The sequence below is a fragment of the Leptonychotes weddellii genome, chromosome 9, assembly GCF_054177405.1.
Source record: "Leptonychotes weddellii isolate Sample4059 chromosome 9, ASM5417740v2, whole genome shotgun sequence".
NCBI classification, from domain to species: Eukaryota; Metazoa; Chordata; class Mammalia; order Carnivora; family Phocidae; genus Leptonychotes; species Leptonychotes weddellii.
Genome location: NC_138377.1, coordinates 110474309 through 110495515, shown reverse-complemented (window position 1 = coordinate 110495515; position 21207 = coordinate 110474309). Strand labels below are relative to the sequence as shown.

At 53.1% G+C, this 21207-nt stretch overlaps 1 protein-coding gene across 3 annotated transcripts in view; it reads left to right on the top strand.

Moving 5' to 3' along the window:
* Positions 1 to 4699: 4699 nt before the first annotated feature.
* Positions 4700 to 21207, top strand: part of ALDH1A3 (aldehyde dehydrogenase 1 family member A3) — a 37519-nt gene continuing 21011 nt past the window's right edge. Inside the window, exons 1-6 of one of the 3 annotated variants that reach the window (XM_081831549.1) lie at positions 4701 to 4891; positions 10504 to 10608; positions 12830 to 12970; positions 17396 to 17525; positions 17851 to 17912; positions 20557 to 20685. In XM_081831549.1, the coding sequence (XP_081687675.1) occupies positions 4793 to 4891; positions 10504 to 10608; positions 12830 to 12970; positions 17396 to 17525; positions 17851 to 17912; positions 20557 to 20685 (666 nt within the window). In that variant the 5' untranslated portion in view covers positions 4701 to 4792. Of the gene's footprint in view, positions 4892 to 10503; positions 10609 to 12270; positions 12514 to 12829; positions 12971 to 17395; positions 17526 to 17850; positions 17913 to 20556; positions 20686 to 21207 lie in introns of those variants that run through there. The other 2 variants (XM_081831550.1, XM_081831551.1) reach the window with 2 other exon arrangements.

The following is a 21207-nucleotide window of genomic DNA, read 5'->3' as shown; positions in this document are numbered from 1 at the left end:
TTTAGAAGTTTGTTTCTTTTAGTCTTGCTGATATAGCATGATTTAAGTAGCCAGTTGCATCACTTAGGATTAGATTCAACCACATATAACAGAAAGCCCAAAAAGCAGGCTGAAATAGGACAGGGATCTACCCTGTGCTCACGTGAAAGAGATCCAAGGGAGGAAATCCCAGGCACAAAGCCTGGTTCTTGGGTCATAGACTCTTCTTGTGTGTCTGCTCCAAGTTCCTTATCATATAACTTCCATTCTCAGAATTGCTTTATGGTCATAAGATAGCTGCAAGAGCCCCAGCCCTCACATCTATGTTCCAGGCAGCAGGAAAGAAGAAGAGCCTCTCAGCTGACTCAGCCCCATGAAAAGAGCTCCTTCAGGAGCCAAAACCAAAGACTTTGGCTTATATCTCATTAACCACTCCTGTCTGCAATAGAGACTGGAAAGTATGTTTTATCAAAGCACAGCGCTGTCTGCAGTAATATGAAGTTCTACTGGCAGGAAGGAAGGAAAGAATTGGGTGATCAACCAGCTGTCTCTGCTTTACCTGCCATGCCCTCTCCTGGCCCTGTCACAACTCTTAATCCCTGGCGTTACTGGTGGAAGATGGACCCTCAGGGGGAAAGTTCCAGCACCCGTAAACTGTCAAACTGAGTGTGTGTAGGGCCTAACCAAAGGCCTGACCCACAAATATTTTGATGGATCCTCTGCTTTTATGTAGTTGCTTCTCTGCTTCTTCGTGGTCTGAACCTGATTTACCTCAGACCAATATTGTGTGTGAAGATTTTCCCTCAGGTCTAGAAAGGACCTGAGAAGGAAGTGGCTGAGACAGTGGTGCTGTGGCCCTTTCCACTTTGACGTGGTTGGGTGTCCACTAGCTCTTCTTCTTCAGGCCTGGATGCTCCTGTCTCTGGCGTAATCACTGATGACAACTCACAGGAAACCAGCTCGGTTCGCATGTTCCCTGAGGACAGAATGATGGAGAACCACAGAGTGGTCTTCATGGACCTTGACTTACAGTGAGTGTGAAAGCCAAGAAGCTCCCTACTCAAGTCAAGTTTAGGCCACATTGAACAAGTCACATGAAAGGTGGAATCTACCTCATTGACACCAGGGGGGAGATGCTTGCAGAAAAGTTCATCTTCCCTCATTTCGAGGGCACCTCTCAGCCCATCTTATAGCCAAGAAAACTGAGGTTAAGTCGCCTGCCCTGAGGCACCCTGCTTCCCAACTTCAGAGAACCACCCTCCCCATGAGGAGCCTGGCTTTCCATGAAAGTGTTCTGAACACCCAGGGGCCCCAGAGCCTGGCCCTGACTTCTAGATGCTGGGTGAGGTGAGTGGTCTTAGAGAGGCAGTTCTGCAGCTGGCCACCAGCTGTGGGGATGCTGAGGACCTTCCGGAGATCTCTGGGCACCCTGTTGAGGCTTAGGTACCAGACTTGAAATAAAGTATAACAAATGCGGGATCCATGACTATCGCCATCGTCATTAATTACATTGGCTACAGACTCTCCGTATCTCCCACAATGTTTTATGAGTTAACAATGGAATTAGGAGGGGCTTTCAATGCCGGGGGAGGGGTGGAGAGGTAATCTAACTTTGATTTTATCTTAGTTTTTTCTTCATGATTACTTTTACTGAGTGTTCATCAAACAAACACGCCCTCACCATGCAATGTCCCGGACCCCTAATTAGACATGCCAAGAAGCCAGATAATAGCAGCACCATAGAGCTGAATACAAAATAAAAAGAATATTTTCACAATGACATTAGCAGAGTGACTGCCGATCAGAGAAGTTTCCACAAGTCAGAGAAGCCAGGGGAGCTCACTGATGTCCCAGAAGAAAAGTCTGCTGAGAGGAAATCAGTCTCCAAGAAGAATGGCGAAATGAAGAACCGGGCATCTAGACAGCACTTTACAGTTTATAAGGCATTCCGTTGCACCATTCTCTCGCTTGAGCTTTCCCAATCACTGAAGTGGGAAGGAGATTATTTTATCGAAAAAGAAAGCGAAGCTCAGAGTGATGAAGTGTCCGGCCCAAGAACACACAGCTGGACTCTAGACCGGGGATGTGGGCAGAAGGGGCTGGGCCTCTGGTGCCTTGGTGTTCCGGCACTCTCTCTGGCCCCCAGACACCCAGCGGCAGCCTGTGGGAGGAAAGGGTCCTTCCTCCTCCCTTAGCAACGGCGGTGACCACCTCGGAGGCCAGGACCTCAGGTCTGGTCCCTAAGAAAGGCACAGTCTCCAGGGACGCTTCACTCTTCACTCCGCTCTGTGCTGCTCCAGAGACATGCGGCCACGGGACACAGGCGCTCACCTTGCTGACAGCAGAAGGCGAGAGAAATCCCTCCTCCACAGTCTGCCCCACCCACCCCCACACAGTCTGGCCTTGCTTCCTCCACAGCTGCTGCCGTCTGGGGCAAGTAGCTGCATGCCTCTGTTTACTCACCTGTAAAATGGGGAGAAGAGCATCTTGCCTTCATCCCTCCCACTGGGTGGCCAGACATGGCAGCAGCGGTAGCCTGCTGGTCTAGACAAGTCTGGCACCCGGCTCATCCTCCTGACCTGTTCTCTGGGAGCTCCCTGCTATGGCCGAGGGCCCTGCTCCCATCCCAGGCTCCCAGGACCATGCGGGTGGCTGTCAGCAGGAGGATTTGCAGGTGACTTGGTCGGTGTCATTGCCGCTGGCCCCCAAGCCCCGATGCTGCAGGTCACAAGCGTGTCTTTGGGTGTGAGCTGAGGCGGCCTCTGTTCCTTACTTCATGATGAGCAAGGTGGCAGCTGTCTACCTTCGAGCAAACAGGCTCCGCTCTCTAGGAGAGCAGGGTTCTAAGTCCCCGCCCTGTTTGCCTCTCCCCATCCATCCAGCAGCTGGTAACAGAATTTCCTCCGCAAATCTTCAGACTTGTTTTTACGCCTGGCACAAGTGACGTAAGTTCAACCATCCAGGATCCCCCAGAAACTCTTGGAATAGGAGTTCAGCTGAGAAAGCTTGTCCAGTTACAGCCTGTTCATGCTTGGTGCCCCCGCCAGGCTTGGGGCCCTGCGCTCAGGGCAGGGAGAATCTGCTGCAGGACCCCGCAGGCCTTCCTGGGCCCAGACACCCAGACGCTGGGGCTCAGCATCCAGCCAGGGGCCCTGACATGAGACATGCGCCCACGTGTTTCCAAGAGAGCTGAATGGGGGCCACAGGGCCGGACAGGCGGGGCAGGGAGCCCAGGCACTGGTAAGAGCAGCGGAAGAAAGAGGCAGCATTGCTCTGTTAGTGAGCCTGGCATGGAAGGCAGACTCACTGAGGCGGGTCAGTCCCTAACCGAAGGAGGGCACCCATTATCCCCTTTCCCTGCCTCACTTGTGCATTCCTACCCATACAGCATAGGACCCTTTCACCCCCAGCGGGCAGGTGATCTGATGAAGGGTTTGCACAAGCTTAACAGCGTACTTACTCCACTCTCTAGAAGGACACCCAGTAGCACTGCAGTGAGGAGGGAGAGAGGAGACAGAGATGGACACCGGGACGGCACCTGGACGGCAAAACCAACAGAAAGATCAGCGGGACAGTAAGGAGTGCCTCCGTTTCCCGGCTCGCTATTGAGATTACTCACAGAAGGAAATAGGCTGAGGGGCTGAGCCTAACTGGGGATTAAACCCCTGCTTTTGTTGCGGAGTTCATGCCCCACATCCTTGTTCCAGAAACCTGAGGTATGACAAGCATGAGAAGCCACTTCCATGTCTCAGATGGGACCCGGGGCAAGTCCCTGGGGTTGGCGTAGCGTTTCCCAAAGGGCAAAAGGAGAGGCGCTGGACAGGCCTCTGCTTCCCTGGGAAATGATGAGCAACCTACCGGAGGGACAAAAGCGTCAACTCTTAAAGCACAAAGCTGCAAAGATCCCACGTGCTTTCTTTGTTTTTTTCATTCGGTTAAATTGAGGTGTAATTTATGCGTTTTAAAAAGTCAAAATAATTGCACCCAGGGCCCCGGCAGCAGGGCGGGCTGCGGCTGCTGAGGTCAGAGGCCCAGCGCGGCACAGGAAGGGCCAAACGCTTTTCCCGGCCTTTGGGCCCTCGGCGTGTGAAGCCCCAGGGCCACGGGGAAAGTCGGGCCATCTGGGCCAGGCGCGCCCAGGCGGCCGTCCCAGCAGGGGCCGAGTGGGGCGCTCGGCGGGCGTCTGTCTTGAGAGCTGGGACCGGGCGGCGGGACTCTAGGCCCCCAGGCACGTGGGCTGCGGAGCGGGGGCCGCCCAGCGGGGCGCCCCGACCCCTGACGCGGCTCGGGGGGGGGGGGGGCCCGGCGGGGGGGGGGGGAGGAGCGCATTCCCGGAGCGCGGCGCGCCGACCGAAGTCAGACGAGAGCGCGGAGCGGCGGCGGGCAGGGGGCGGCAGGTGCGGCGGGGCGAGCTCGCCGGACTTCGGGGAGAGAGCCGGGCGCTGTGGGCCCCGGCGCCCCCGCTCCCTACCCTGGCCCGCTGCCCGAGCCCTGGCACTTCCGGGGCCCGGCGGCGCTTCGGGGGAGCTCCTCCAAGGGCAGCCTCCGGGGGGCGGGGGAGCGCGCGGCGCGGTGGCCGGGCTCCCGCAGGGGCGGCGGGCGGGGTGGGGTGAGGCAGGCCGGCCCCCTCCCCTCCCGCCCGCCCTCCCTTCCTCCGGTCCTGCAGCCAATTAGACGGCCCCCTTGGGCGGGAGGCGTGGGTCGCTCCATAAAGCGGCGCGGAGCTGTCACCCCGCGAGCAGGCTGCGCACCATCCGGGCGGGAGCCAGCGCCACAGACTCGGGCGCCTCGGGCCGGGGAGCGCAGAAGAGCCATGGCCACCACCAACGGGGCCGTGGAGAACGGGCAGCCGGACAGGAAGCCGCCCGCCCTGCCGCGCCCTGTCCGAAACCTGGAGGTCAAGTTCACCAAGGTGAGGCGGGCGCCCATCCCACCCGACGGTCGCCTGGCTCCGCCCTGGGCTCGTCCGGCCGGGGTGGCGGGGACGAGGAGCCAGCAGGCGGGGAAGCCGCTCCGCTCCGAGGGTGCGGGGCGCTGCGGGCGGCGCGCCCTCAGCCGAGTTCGCCCGGCGCTCCCATGACCGGAGCCTCTCCGCCTGGGTCCGGCCCTCTCGAAGCCGCGTCCGGCGGCGCAGGACCTGCCCGGCGGGAGCGCGTCCACCCGCACCCCGAAGGGGACTCCGCGATCCGCACTCCGGGACGGGCTCTCGGGCGGCGGGGCTCAGCGCTCTAAGCCTCCAAGCCTGGAGAGGGACGCTGCGCAGCGCCCGCGCCGCGGCCCCGACGTGCCCTTGCAGGGCCCGCTTGGAAGGCGAGCCGAGGTGCGGGCCGCCGTACCCCTGGTCTCCCCGCAGGCCCTGCGGCACGGTTTCGGGGGCTCAGCGGGTCGGGCTTCGGGAGGGTCAGAGGGTGCCCGAGAACACCGAGAGTTGGTCTGAGAGCTCGGTCTGCACTGGGGAGCTGCGACTTGGAGACTCCAGAACCGTGTCATCGGGAGCACGGGGCGAGACGTCGTACCTTCGGTGCTTGGCCTACCTAGCTTTCCAGTAGAGCCCGGGGGAGTAGGAAGGGGAGCACTGCTGAAACAGCCCTGGAGGCCCGCGGCCCTGGTGTTGACCGACAGAGAATGCTTCCCGATGGTGTCCGAACCCGGCCTGGGAAGCCGCGGGTGGCCAGGCCCCACTGCACCACGGCCCCGTGGAGTCTCTGCTGTTTTGCGCTGGGCTGGGAGGCTGGAGCGTTGGCAAAGCGGTGAGATCACCTGCCTAGGGCAGAAAGGAAGATGGCGAGGCCTGGAGCCCAGGCTCAGGAGGGCTGCGGGCAGCGCGTCCCGTGGGAGGACACTCGGAGCCTGTGGACTGGGGCGGGGAGGGCCGCGGGGTCGCAGGCCGAGAGTCTCGGCTGGCTTCTCTTTCCCCAACTTTCCCTCCTTTTAATTTTTTTTAAATTTGCATCTTATCCGTACCCTCCCCCCAACTCCAGCTGACACAGCACTGAGAAAATTTCCCCATCAATTTTACTTTCAAAAGTAGCAATTATGTCTCTCAAATAGTTTTAATCAAGCGGAGAAAGTTGCAGGCCACTATGTGTGGCCTTCAGATCTTGGTCTCTTGGCACTTCATGTCGGCTCTGCCTCTGATCACATGACATTTAAATTAACTGTTTTCAGAGGGCTCCCTAATCAACAGAGACACTTCACCAGAAACGCTGGAGATTATTTTTAACGTAGTTTCTAGTGGTATCCGCGTCAGAGCGAAAATTCCATCACCCATTCTGGGAACATTCAGAAGAGTACCTACCTCTTTTCAGATCGCTAGGCTGTTGGTGCTGGCCTCGTGGTGGTGGTGCCGTTTGGTTTTATTTTTGTTTTGTAAGGTTTTTGTTTTTTAATGCTACAGAAGCCGGAAATTGCTATGTTATTGTCCTTTGCCTTTCTACCTTTCTGAGTCCTATCAGAGCAATGCAGCCACCTATGGATAGTTTCCTTCTTTCTCTGCAATTCTTTACGGCCCTTCACGAGTGGATAGAGAGGAGGATCTTAGCAGATTCACAGAGTGACCAGTGTCTGTTGTCTTGCTGGGTGCCCCCTCTTCCTGGTGGAGCAGAACCGGCTGTGTGATTAAGGCTGGGGAGAGGCGTTGAGATGCTCAGGGGCTCCCAGGCCAGGAAGGCTACTAGGGCCTGACACCAGGCCACTGTACCCTCCTTCCCTGTGGAGGGTGAGGCCTCCAGCTGCTCTGTCCTTGCTCCCGGCCCGCAGGCTGACCACCGCAGAGGCCTACCCCAGCAGCTGTGGGGCCCAGGCAGCCAGCGGGGTGGTGGCCGAGGGACAGCAAGCCCGGCCAGCAATGCTAGGGAGCCTCTGGCTGGAGCGGCGACAGACAGGGCCTAGGAAAGAAGCAGGAGAGCCAGAACCGCAGAACCGAGGCCCGGGGCCCGCAGTGGGGCAGGCAGTGCGGAGGGGTGGAGTGTGAGAGCCCCTTAAAGTCCTGTTAGTTTTCAAACCTGACTCATGGAGCTTCTTGCTAACGGAGGACATGCCGGAAATGGTGGGTCTGAGCCCCAGCCTTGGGGATAACATTTCCCAGCAAAAGTCCAGTTTCCAGAAGGATGACTTTGTCATAACTTCCTCATTTGTTCTCACATTTTTAAAAGATTTTATTTATTGGGTGCCTGGGTGGCTCAGTCGTTAAGCATCTGCCTTCGGCTCAGGTCATGATCCCAGGGTCCTGGGATCGAGTCCCACATCGGGCTTCCTGCTCAGTGGGAAGCCTGCTTCTCCCTCTCCCACTCCCCCTGCTTGTGCTCCTGCTCTCGCTGTCTCTCCCTCTGTCAAATAAATAAATAAAATCTTAAAAAAAAAAAAAGATTTTATTTATTTATGAGCGAGAGAGCAAGCAAGCATGGCGGGGGGCAGAGGGAGAGGGAGAAGCAGGCTCCCCACTGAGCAGGGAGCCCAAAGCGGGGCTGGATCCCAGGACCCCAAGATCATGACCTGAGCCAAAGGCAGACACTTAACTGACTGAGCCACCCAGGTGCCCCTATTCTCACATTTGCATATTGGGCTCTGCTATGGGACTCTGATAGGGGGTGGAGAGGGGGAATCCCCTTCGGCATCCCCCTTCCACCAGATCTCAGAGGATAGCAGTCTCTTTCACTTTAGGAGGGGGGTCCTTTCCTTTCTTTAGAAAATGCCTTCCAGTAACAGAGATTCTCTTTAAGAGTTTCTGGTTCACTCAAACACCCGATTTTCTGATCTCTTTTATAAAAGCTACAATTCGCTCCGATCTCCTGTTCTGAAAACATAACTCCTTTGGGTTTAGCTGAAGTCCAGTGGAGGTTACTGTAAATGGCATCAACAGACCTCACTTGCGTGGCCACCATCTTCACCTTCACCCTGGGGCACCCGGCTCCTCAGAGCCGCTGTGGTTTCCAGCTCAGCCCGGATGACATGCCATTCCACTCCTTCAGTAAAATGTGAATCCCGGAACCTAATTTTTATACCTCCATAAGGTTTATCTGATACCAATTCACAAGTTGAGGAGAACAGTTTTGTTTTGTTTTTTTTTCTGGACATGTTAACCTGATTTGGGGCTAAAAACAGTATAGACAACATAATTGGTAGACCACACTTACTGACCCCTACTTTATTTGTGTTTTTGTCTTCTTTTTAGCGGCGAGAAAATCAACAGTAGAAACCACTTACAAGATTACTTACTAGCGTAGTATATAGAAAAAAATTTTTGCTAAATTGGCAACCTCGCGATGGGAAAATATGGTCAGAGTTGAGGAGTCTGACGGTTTTTTTTAAGTCGCTCATTAGGAGGGACTACGGATCAATGTCATGACCGACCAAGTAATTTTTTTTTTTTTTGGAAGACCATGCTTGGAGGTGAAGTGTAACAGACATCTGATCGTTGCAATCTGTTTCCATCCTCCTTATTTATATTCTCTTCTACCATCTTCTCACTTTCCCTCCCCCTTGGAATTGATACCAGGAAGGATCTAGAATCAGCAGTTTTCACTGATGGTCTGTATTTTCTAACCCACGAAATTTCATCTTCCGACAAATGGGCCTCTCTCTCTGGCTGCACTTCCCTCCCCATGCTAACTGAACCTCTCTTCTCCACTTATTAATTTCTCGCTGTTACCGAGTGATTGCTTGCTGGATGGCAAGAGTGAACTCTTGGATTTGGTTTCAGCTGGAAGAATAAACCTGTAATTGTAGCCTGGCCGATTCCACGTGCTTCCCTGGGGGCCTGGCCTCCTGTTGAAGGCACTGAGCTTCCAGAAGTCGGATGGGCACATCCTACAGGCAAGGGATGCTCTCAGCGCTGGATTCCACACGCGGGACAGGGTGCCTTTGCCCACCGGCCCCACAAGATCTGGCCATCTGTGCTTTGTCCCCACCCTACTGAGCCTTCCCTGCTTTCTGGGGAGAGTGATCAAAACGGTCTCCCCCAGCAGCTTCCCAGAGCGAGTTTCTCTCCCAGTGAGCTTTGGAGTTTTTACAGGAGAGCCCAGGGCAGAGACCGTAACCAAGCCGCACTCTGGATGAGATGTCTCCCCTCTTGTCTATCATCACTGGGGAGTCAAGTGTTCTAAATGAATAAAATTCACAGTAATTGAAATTAGCCCTCGGAGGGACACGATTCTTTTACATGACTCAAAGAGAGATAAAAGATATGCCTATAGATACAGAAATGGAATTCGATGAGCTAGGTGTGTACTTAGAAATTATTGGTGGCATTTTGTTTGATGGAAATGCTTCTAAAGTGTCTTCCTTGTGTCTGTGACTGGGGTCTCTGTGACACCATGAAGGGCTGTGATGATCAGCCTGTCCCATGCCGGTTCAGCAGCAGATCATCTGGATAGCCGGGACCTCCACGTTGTCAGAACGTGTTTTGTGTGTTATCTGTCACCTCTGTTCCTGGTTCTTTTCTGAAGGCCCTCTCTTTGCGGTACTTTTTTAAGGCAGTTAGCAGTTAGAGTAAACTAAGAGTAAATAGTACACACCTTTCAGCGTGGGAACTCTGTGAATTTTTTTTAGTTTGCTCATGATGTCTTTTTATTTTTAACGTCCTTGTTCTCAGCTGTGTTCTAGATAATTGAGGCTCCGAAGTGATTTTTGTAGGTTCTTTGGTTCTAGATATAAACGGTTATTTGCTACATCTGTTCATACAACCAGAACACTTCCCAGCCCAAATATCTATCTTTATATTCCAACACGGGCTTTTATTAAAGCCAGCATGAAAATAGGCATTTTAAATAGACTGTGGGAGGAGTACCGATATACACCAACAAAGATTAAGGAATATAGGAAGATCCTGGTAGAAAGCCAGTTCCTTGGCAATCTGGCTGGGGGTTTCTTCAACAGGGAGGAGACAGAAGGGAGTGCTCACTGCTGACCTACCCTTCAAGGGCAGGAAGATCCCTTGGCACTTTATATGTATAAACCTATTTGGTCTTCCTCCCAATGAGGATGTAGGATTTAACTTATACTCTTTAACTATTTAACTCGGCTCTTCCTTCTTGAGTCCATGTTAATGATTTAAATGGCTCAGTCGGTTAGGCATCTGCCTTCGGCTCAAGTCATGATCCCAGAGTCCTGGGATCGAGTCTGGCTCGAGGAACCTGCTTCTCCCTCTCCCTCTGCCCCTCCCCCCTGCTTGTGCGCTGGCGCTCTCTCTCTCTGTGTCAAGTGAATAAATAAAATCTTTAAAATAAATAAATAAAAAGAGGACACGATGTTTAGAAAAATTCTAAATGACTTTAGTTTCATTAGGATGAAAAGTAGTTCTCTGTAAATGTATTAGAACTCAGGAGCCTTGGATTCTAATTCTGAGTGTGTTCCTGGTTAGGCATGTGATTCCATCTCCCCTCCAGGTCCCATCTGTAAAAGAGTGTGAGGGAGGGGGAGGAGGAGGGTGGGGGAGGACAAGACGTTACCTAAGGTCCTCAGCATGTTGGAATGATATGATTTTGATTTAAGCCCTAATGCATTACAACTTCCTTTCCTGGTTAGATATTCATCAACAATGAATGGCACGAATCCAAGAGTGGAAAAAAGTTTGCCACATATAATCCTTCAACTCTAGAAAAAATATGTGAAGTAGAAGAAGGAGATAAGGTGAGTGCTGCCCCGAACTCCCACCCCCACCCCCCAAGTAATTAAATTAGAGATAACTAGAGGATAAGGAGGCCGTTTGGCTTAGCTGTAAGACAGACCTGGCCCATACTCAGGGTAGGACCTGAGTTAGCTGCTTCTCACACACACGGCCCAGAATGGGATCAATTAGGGGCGATCCACTGCAGAGAGTCACTCTCCTTTGATAGATGTTTCCCCATCTATAAGGATGACCTCAGCTATCCTCGTCACATGGCTAAAGGAAAGGTTTTTATCAATGATTCGAACCTGGAGGCATGAAACCCTCTTTCCAGAAAGCATTTCCGGCTGGTATGTTTCACCAAATGCAGCATTCTGGCAGGAGACACTTGAAAGAGAAAGGCTCGCAGGGAAAAAGACTTGCTAACCAAGTCATGCAGGGGTAATAATATCATGCAATCACCAGATTTCCTTTCTACCAGAACCTGAAATGATCACGGAAAGCTATAGTCTTTATAACTATATATGTAGTTATATATATATAATGGACTTCTGATTGTGTCCTTGATACATTTCAAAGCCGGAAAGTATCTTTTATTTTTTTTTTAAAGATTTTATTTATTTATTTGACAGAGAGAGACACAGCGAGAGAGGGAACACAAGCAGGGTGAGTGGGAGAGGGAGAAGCAGTCTTCCTGCCGAGCAGGGAGACCGATGCGGGGCTCGATCCCAGGACCGTGGGATCATGACCTGAGCCGAAGGCAGACGCTTTTAAATATACGTGGTATTAGAGGAAAGTTTGAAGGTAAAGCTTTTCTAAGGAGAGAAGGGAAATCTAAACCTCTTCTCCACCACTAGAGTAATCATCTGATGTTCTTGTACATGTAGGGGTAATGTTGAATGTGGACAGGGTGGAAGACATGTCTAAAATAGGCTTGAATTGGATCCCACAAGTGAGAGTTCTCTGACAGGCAGGAAACACACAGTGGTTCTACCCATCCAGAACCTCCCGTGCGCATGTGCCTCAAGCTAAGCTCTGTTTACAAAGGTAATAGCATCGAGGAGCTCATCTTTCTATGACGTGAGGACGTGGGGCATCTGGGGCGTGGGGGACATGATGTGGAGCAGGATTCTCAGTGGGTGATTCCCAGGTGCAGGACCCAGGTATCAAAGAGGAGAATGAGATCCCTGCCCCAGGCTCTGGTTTTTCCCTTGGTCTGAGGAACTGCTCTGAGCACCCGGAAACAGACGCTGTCCTGTCCCCTGCAGCTGGAGAGCCTGGGACAAGGAATTCAAAGTGCTAATATCTCCCTTGCCAAAGCTTTCACTTGCCTCCAAGCTTTGGAGACACAGAATCTTGGTGGAGTGTCCCTCTTGACTGCATCGGGCAGCTCTTGCCTGTTGTACTCTCCTAGGGAAGTGAGGCTCAGAGGGGTCTGGGGGATGACCCGTTGCTCATCAGCAACCAGAGCCTCGAACTCAAGTTCCTGCAGTAAGAATGGGTGACATTAAACAGCTCTAAAAAGCTCGAACTTCTTGCCTTTTAAGAAGAAGGTTCCATTGTAATTCTTCTATGGGTGCACAGAAAATCCAGTTCCTTGCCCATGGAATGGTGCCACACTTCTGCCCCCCCGGGCAGGGAGTGGGGTGGGTGGAGGTGGGGGGTGGGGTTGGAGGTGAGGCTGAAGACAGAGAAAAAGTTCCAGATCCTCCCTGTCTGTGGACTTTTCCGATGCGGTCAGTTCCGAGATCCCGAGAAGCACTCCTGCCCCATTCTCACTATGGGACCACAGTCCTCAGCTTGAATAAAATGCCAAGACAGACATTTCCCACCTAACTGATGAACTGTGGAAGTGTGTGTGTGTGTCCAAACTGAGCGAGCAAATGGAAAATCTTTTCCTGCTCGGGTCACCAAGAAAAATAATTAAGGTTGGTACTCTTATAAACTATTTTAAAACGCTTTTATAATCAGAAGGAAAGCTCATACTTGGCCATTGTAGAAATCTTGGAAAAGACTCAAGATGTAAAGAAGGAAAAAGTCACTTGAAAGCCCCAGACAGGGGGTGGGGGGGGGTGGTCCAGCCGTCTCGAACCTAGCTGCCACCTTCCAACTGACCGCCACCAACCCCCCTTCCCCTGCTGCGTGCTGGACGCAGCTCTCTGCTGTTCTCTGTAACTGACGGCTGAGCTCTCCCAAAACGCAGTCGCGACAAAAGGTGACACTCTCTGGTTTTTGGCCTCTCAGCCCGACGTGGACAAGGCAGTGGAGGCCGCACACGCTGCCTTCCAGAGGGGCTCGCCCTGGCGCCGCCTGGATGCCCTGGGCCGTGGCTGGCTCCTGCATCAGTTGGCTGACCTTGTGGAGAGGGACCGCGCCATCCTGGCTGTGAGTACACGCCCATGGGCGGGCACGTGTGGGACCGCCTGGCCCCTGCGGGGCTTGGAAGGCCCAGGGCGCTGGTTTTGTGTGGAGGTGTATGTGTCAGGTCCTTTGAGGCTAGGCCATATCCTGGTCCTACCTGTACTATGAAATTAACCTTTTTTTTTTTTTTTTTTAACATGAAATCTCTTTTACTGTTAAATTGCACTTCACCCTAAGTGACAAGATCCATGAAATTACAGGTTTAATGTGCTGGTATATTTTTTTCGAATTCTTATTAAAATAGATGCCACCCCTTAACATAGAAAACACTGTTCCCATAGAACTTAAAAATCACCCCTGTTTCACCCTTCAACTGGGCAGTGGTGAGCATGCGCGGACTGATGGTGAGGGCAGGGTAACCTGGTTATGGGGCACCTCAGGCTATGAAAGACCTCAGTTCAAATCCCAGCTCTGCCCCTTACTAGCTGTGTGACTTTGGACAAGTTGCTTTACTTCTCTGAGCATATATTTCTTTATGGGAGATACCAATAATAATGATACTTAAATGGTGTGAGGATGATCCACTTAAAATCCTTAGCAGAGTCCCTGGCATGCTGTAAGCACTAAGTAGATGATAGCTATTATTAGGAACAGCAATCCTCGTAACAATGCTGCACGCCCAGCTGCATGCTGTCCTGGCCAGTAATTTCTAGGCATCTTAGTTCCTCTGCGGCAAAATAGGCGTGTGAATTCAGCCTGCTCCATGACATGGGGTCGCTCCCGTCAGACCGGGCTGTGAAGACATTTATAGGTTGTAAATGCATGATTTACAGGGATGCTAAGACCTTCCTCTGGTCTTGCAGTGAGTGAGCAGAGGAAATCTCAGGGCCACCTCCTGCCTTGAGGTCCTTCCCAACCTACACACGCCGCCCTCCCACGGCTCTCTGACTCCTGTTTAGAAGTTGCTCCAAACCTTGAGGCCCGGTTGGTAGGGGACTAAATCTCCTTTTCAGCCTCCTATTTGAACAAATGGTTCTTTCCCCTCTTGATCTGATGTCTGGACCGAGCAGTAGAGTAGCTACCTTCGTGGAGACCACATCATCCAGGATGCCGAAATTGTTTTTGTGCTTGAATGTGTGTTTTGGGGCTGGAGAGTGGGGGAACCCTGTGTCTGGGGTGCCACTCTTCGCTGCATCGCCCTGAGGGTGCGTTTGCACAGAGAGCTCAGCCCTCCTTCCTTCCCACTCCGCCAGCCAGGTCCGGCATGTTTGCCCCCCAGCCCGGGCAAGGGTGGTTCCCTCTCGGGGTCAGCGTTTCTGTCCTCGGAGCCTCTGGTTTCTTCCCGCAACGAAAGCCAGCCTCAACTCTCAAGCTGCCAGACTGGCTTTTTCAAAAACATTTCTGTTTTCACCCAGCATGAGCTCATCAGTCTGCAATGTCCGTGGGGACTAATAGCAGGCGGGAGAGGATGTGCCCTGGGCACCCCTCCCCACCCTGTCCTCAAGTGTCAGTATCATCTGCATCTGCGGGAGCCCGCCCCGTGGTCCTGGCGGGGCTGTGTTGCGATCGCAGATGGAGCGAGTTGCCTCTCGCCATCAGGACCTTGCTGCCCACAAGAAATAAGATCCGGCTCTTTGCCACATCATGAAAGGAACAAGAGAATTACTGGCAAATATGGTTTTTCAAACCAGGACCACATGATAGGAAAGCACCCTCACCCTCCACCTTGATACGGTTTTCCTGCATTTTCCTGCAGCGAAGTGCTTCTTTCCATCATGTTCTCTTGCCAGCTCAGTGGTTTTGACAGAGCTAGGTCTTTACTTCTGTATTCGATGTTTAGAAACAGATGTGGGGGATCCGGCAGCCCCAGCTTTCTCCCCCTTCCTGAGGCACCTGGGGTCCAGACTCTAGCTCTGTGGGTGCTCTTTCTGGAAGCCCCCAAATTGGGGCCCTCCCTGTTTACTCTCTTTCCAACCCAAGCCCTATTTCTGGGCCTTCTCGTTTTAAGCTTTTGGCACACTCACTGAGTCTCGGGGCAGGTTCCCTCAGCCCTTTTCTTCACTCTTTCCTATCTGAAGGTTACAGTGTGTTAATTTTTCAGAAGGCCTATTTTTTCTCGTAAAATGTCAAGGGAAGTAAACTGGGGAGCAGCTGTGGTTTACTCCCGGTCCAGCCCCAATAACTGTTTAAAAGTCCCCATCAGTAGCTAACACTTGATTTCTCACGTCCAGCCCTGTCCGCTCATCTGTGAATCTTTTTGTGTGTGTTTAAAAAGAATTTCCTGCCTAAATCTAGTAAGACCCCAGTTTTGCTTGGATAGCTTTCCATGGAACCAACCTGGCAAATTCATGTTGTCATTCTGGGAGGCAAACTTGCCCAAGTTAATAATGAAAGATAGCCAACGCTTGCTGAATACTCACCATGGACCAGGCTTATCGTAGGCACATTTATTATCCCATTTCAGAGATGAGGACACTGAGGCCCAGAGAGGTTAAGTAACCTAAGGCTATCCAGCCAGGACTGGAGGCAGGACTGCCCCACAATGCTATGCCAAGGTCCTCTGCCTTTCTCTTCCTGTCCCATCCCAGAAAAGGGCCAAGAATAAACTGGTCCCACTGAGAGATCTGCAGATGCTGTCCAGCGTAGCCCAGTCCGGGACCTTTCGGCATGATTTGCAACGGTTGGGTTTCCCATGGAAAAACAAAAGTTTCAGCTTGGAATGTAACTCAACAGGAGCCAAAGTACAGTGTACTGGATGTTACCTTGGCCTGACTTGGTCCCTGAGCAGCATCCTCTAGGGGTGGGATCCATCCCAGACCCAGATCGGCCCTGTCCTCTTCAGCAACTCACACTCCTGTCTCCTCAGTGTCCCCAAATAAGGATTGCCAAAAAGGAAGCTGCCAAAAAGAGAGATGATCATAGTCATCCCGGTTATTAATGTCATCATGAAGCAGTTAGCATGGCACTTCCCGTGGGCAGGCCCCGTCCTAGCCCTCACTCCAGCCCCAGGAGGCAAGTACCACTCTTATTATTATTATTCTCATTTTACAGATGAGGAAACTGAGTCAGAGAGGGATCTGGGGGCTTGCCGCTCAGTGAAGGAAGTGGTCACTCCTGTTCAGGAATGCTCGGCTCCTCCCTGAAGCAAAGTTCTGAGAGTCGCCCTGAGCACCCTGTGTAGCCATTCTACAGTCTTCCCAGATGCAAATGTCCTGGGGCAGCAGCCTAAGGAGTGGTCACTGTGCTGGCTGGAAGTCAGATGCCCCGAATTCAGTGCCCCGCTGGGTGACCTTAGGTGTCACCCAGCTCTGTTAGCCTTGGTGTGGGCACCTTGACGTGACAACAGAGGTGTCAAGGTCAGAGATGAGGCCGATGCAGGTGCACGCGGAGGGGCCTCTCTTCCCCAGTGGGTCACCATCTCACTACATGGACTCTAAAAGGAGAATCCAGCCCCAGGCTACATGTCCGGGTGGCCACTTCCTGCAGAGATGGATGACAGGCGGTTTCAGCGCCAGACTCCACTGGGGCCGCTTGTCTGAGGGACAAAGGGGTCCTCTTAAACCCCGGGCTGGAAATAGAAAAGAATCCCTGCCATTGAGTGGCTGCCCACTCGCCCTGGGTAATCACCTCCCTCACCACCAAGGGCGAGCCTGCTCCCTTCCCACTGTGCATCCGGCTTGGGCAGCCCGGTTGGGGAGGACGGTGCCTTTTGTGCTGGTGGCTCTCCCCTTCGGGGCTCCGTCGCTCTTTCCGCAGCCATGCTGGTCAGCCTGTGCAGGAAGGAGGAGCCCGCAGCGTCCCTTTGGTTAGAGGACGCGAGCCCTCTCTCCAGCCTCCCTGAAGGCAGCTAACCTCCCGAGACCTTCCCCAGAGGGCACACACCCTCATGGCCAGGTCACCCAGCTGTGCTCCGGACAGAAGACCGAATGCCACCGTGTCTTCCTTCCCAGGGAGACTCCACATCAGACTTCCATCTGCTGTCCTTCACGGGGACTCTTGCCCATGCCCTGGCCAACGCCCCCCCCTCCGCCCCGACTGAGCTGTTTTTTTTTTTTTTTTAAAAGATTTTTATTTATTTAACAGAGATAGAGAGCACAAGTAGGCAGAGCAGCAGACAGAGGGAGAGGGAGAAGCAGGCTCTCCGCTGAGCAGGGAGCCCATTGCGGGGCTCGATCCCAGTACCCTGGGATCATGACCTGAGCTGAAGGCAGCCGCTTAACCGACTGAGCCACCCAGGTGCCCCTGAGCTGTTTTGAAAGCAGAGTAATCCTTGACAGTCTGAGCCAGGTCTGATGGGAAACGCAGTGGCTTGCTTTCTGAAGGGACACATGGAACAAGGCACATGCAGTGTCCTAGGACTGGGCTCTCTACCCCCTGCCCCCTGGCTTTAACCCCCTGATGTCGAAGAAGGAAACTGCGTCTGACACAGATGTTGTCTTTTTCCTGCAGACCCTAGAAACAATGGACACGGGGAAGCCGTTCCTTCACGCCTTTTTCATCGACCTGGAGGGCTGTATTAAGACCCTCAGATACTTTGCAGGGTGGGCTGACAAAATACAGGGCAGGACCATCCCCACAGGTGAGCCAACGCAGCCTCATCAGGGTGGGGGGGCAGCTTTCGGGGGCTCTGTCTTCTCGTTGTTCCAGGTAGCCTCTCCACAGCACCCCTGCCCCCCCTCCCCAGGGCCCCCTTCCTTGTTGCAAAAGGAAGTGGCCCTGTGCTGATTTCTCCTAAGGAATTTTGCTTTTAACATTGAGCTAAAGATCTCTTCTTTGTGGACTAGATGAGACTTGGAGCTGACACTTTTGTGGGCTTCTGGGTTTCTTTCTTGTGTTTTTGCGACATAAAACCCTCAGCCGAGATTAATCCCACTGTGTTCTTCTCCACGTAACCTCTCTTCCAGATGACAACGTGGTGTGCTTCACGAGGCATGAGCCCATAGGTGTGTGTGGGGCCATCACTCCTGTAAGTATGGTGACTTTTCTAGATAGATCCGTGTGAATCCTGCCCCGCTCCCCTGTGGCCTCTAGAACCAGTTTCTGGTGTGTTTTGATTCGATCACACCGGCATTAACAGAGCATTTGCTCTGTGGCCTGGGGCTGGGTGCTTGAGAGTCACCGGGATGGCTTGGCTCCCATGCCTGCTCTCAGGGGGCCAACTCCTGGAGCACAGCAGAAGGCACCGTGGATTCCAGCCAGAGGGCTCAGGAATGCCCAGTTTCTCTAGGGCAGGGGTCTTTTAAGAGGGCCTTAAAGGATGAGGAAGGATCCTTCAATAGGAAAATGGGTCTTCTAAGCAGTAGGAATGACCCCAGTGAGGGTGTCGAGGTGCCTGGGCTAACTGGGGTGGGGGGAGGGGCGCAACAGCAGGACAGCTGGTGAGGCCACACTTAGATGGGGACAAAGTGAGGAAGAGGACGAGTGCATGTCCGGTGGTCCAGGCTGGGCACCCGGTGAGCCATGGCAGCCTGGACTTTATTCACTGGACAGTGGGGAGCCCGGCAGGTGCCAGGGAATGCGTTGATGCTGCCCATCTGTTGGAGAAAGCCCCAGGCCACTGCAACACCGGGGTGGGAGGCTGGGCAGACAGGCGGCAGCGTGGGGAGAGGATTGGAAGTGCGCTCCGTGGAGACAAGGAAGGTGTGTCCCTTCCACCAACTGCTGAGAGCCCGCTGTGTGGCAGGCATGACGCCAGGGTCCCAGGTACTGAAGACATGCCCAGGTTTTGCCCCTGAGGAACTTGCAGGTCAGTTAAAAGGCTGAGGAAGGAAGCCCCGCGAAGAAAAATGCTAGGACAGGAACTGTTTGAAGACCAAGGAGAAGCATGGATTTGAAAGCTCCTAAGGAGGTCGAGTTGGTGGAGTTTAGTGTCTAATCAGAGGTTGGGGGTGAGTCCTGGCTGGAACTGGGTGGAGGGTGGTGCTGGGGGATTTGAGGAAGACTGGGAGAGAAGTGGGTTAGGGTGGAGTGCCGTGAAACATGAAGGTCATTCTGGGCAGATGTCATAGAGGGGCCAGTGGACAAGCCAAGCAAAGCGTCCCCATCAGGCATTTGCATATTTGGGTGGGGGGCTCGAGAGAGGCGAGGGCTGGAGCTACCCACGGGCAGTGGTCAGGACAGAGGTGTTTCTGCCCATCAAGTTGAGAGGGGGGCCATCCAGAGAGGGGTGCAGAGTGAGAGAAGAAGAGGGCCTGGGCCAAATCCCATACACTATCAGGGGATCCCACTGAGAAGTCTGAGCAGCTAGGATCGGGGGCATCCCAGGAATGGAATACATTTCCAGAAAAAGACTATGGTCAATAGGGTCCTCTCCTTCATAGGAGTTAAAAAAGACAGAAACACAGCTGTTAGATTTGCTCACCAACAGTGGTGTGGGAGGCTTGGGGTGAAAACCCCAAGTGGAAACCCCTTTGCTGGGGCTTACAGAAGGGGACCTAGGCATATGGGCACCGCACTTCCAAGAAGCTTCAAGGGAAGTGGCAGAAGCTAAGGCAAGGTGCCGATTTGCTTGTCAGAGGGAGAGATGATGGTATTTGTGTGCTAAGGAGTGGGGGTCCAGGAAGAAGAGGGGATCCCAATCATTAGGGGGCACCCCAAAACAATGCCTGCCATAATTTAGCCGAGCATATTGGCCCTTGGGAACTGGGATCTTAGGTTTGTTGTCTAGTGGTAGGAATTCCAGGCAGAGCTGGGAGAGAAGTCATAGTGGCCAGACCACAAGGTGGCCACCTTTGGCCAGCCCCGCGGGTATAGCTTTGCAGAGAGCTCTTCTGTTTGGCGTCCTTGGAACATAAGGAGCCAAAGGGACTCCTTTGGGATGGGGGTGGTTGAGGGACAGCTAGAATCAAGCTACCTGCTCTCTTGGAGATGCTTGGTTTCATTTTGCCTCATCAGAGATGATACTCGGAGGGGCAGGGTAGTAGAGGACACGAGGCTGGCTATGAATCCCGGCCTTTACCTGCTAGTTTGTGACCTTGGGCAAGTGACCTCTCCCTTCTGTGCCCCATCTGTAAATGGAGGTGATAACAGGACTATCTCATATGGGTTGGTAGGGATCAAATGAGTTAAGTTTTTGTGAAGTGCCTGGAACAGCACCTGGAACGGAGTGAACGCTCAGTGGCTGTTACCTCTTGTTAGGCTTCTTGTCACAGTGATTTTGAATCCTTGCCTCTGTAGTTGAAAGATGACAAGAAACGCCATTTCCCAACATGAATTTCACCAAACGGCAATTCAGTGGGGGCTTAGGATGTATTTTGTAAGAAGAGAAGAAGATCCTGTGACATCTGAGTTTAGGAGAGGCGGGCCTCATTCCTGCAGTATTTTTCAGGTCCTTTAACATGTTGATGGCATTATAAACCTCCAAGAGAAGGTAGTGCGCCTACAGCAGAATCCTCTTTGCAAAGACTACTTATTAACATCTCCCAGAATGCAGTTCATTAAGCACAGGGCAGGAATGCAGGTCTGAACTTTGCACACTCCTGTATTACCTCTGACGGCCCAAATCCAGACCATGCAAAGCAAATATCCTCCTTGGAGACATTGCTGGGCCTCTGGGACAGGGTGGCGGGGTGGCTCGGGGTCCCCCAAGCTCCTCCGTGTTCTGTCCCTAGTGGAACTTCCCTCTGCTGATGCTGGTGTGGAAACTGGCGCCTGCTCTCTGCTGTGGGAACACCATTGTCATGAAGCCGGCCGAGCAGACCCCCCTCACTGCCCTTTATCTGGGCTCTCTGATCAAAGAGGTAAGGCATCCGAGAAAGAAAGAAAATATTACGTGTCATTGATAACTCCCCACTCCTAGGAACCAGGCCACCATCACCAGATAAAGTGCCCTGTCGAGCTGAGCCGTGCGTGACAGGGCCAGCCTGCTCACAGCTGAGTGGGAAGGGAATGGCTTCCTGGGTTTCACTTGGCAAGTGCGCTCTCTTTCTCCAGCTTGTGGTCACTGAGCTAGAAGAACCTCCATTCCTCCCACTGATCCTAATGAGAGACTTAACTCTTATTATGGGTTCAAACCCATGGTTTAGGAGCAAATGTTTTGTCTGGAGAATTTGCAGGAAGGTCACTTGAGAGGGAGCCAAGTATTTGGAGGTTCTCTGGGCCTTGCATTTGTGGCGTAGGAAATGGCCCCGTTGTTCTCTTAGAGGGGACATCTTGCAAGCTCCCACTGAGGGGGCTGCAGCAAGCCGGGCTCACTCACCCGAGCCTCCTCACCAGTGTTCCACGCTCGGGCCATTGTCCTGTCCCCACCCCCCCGCCCCACA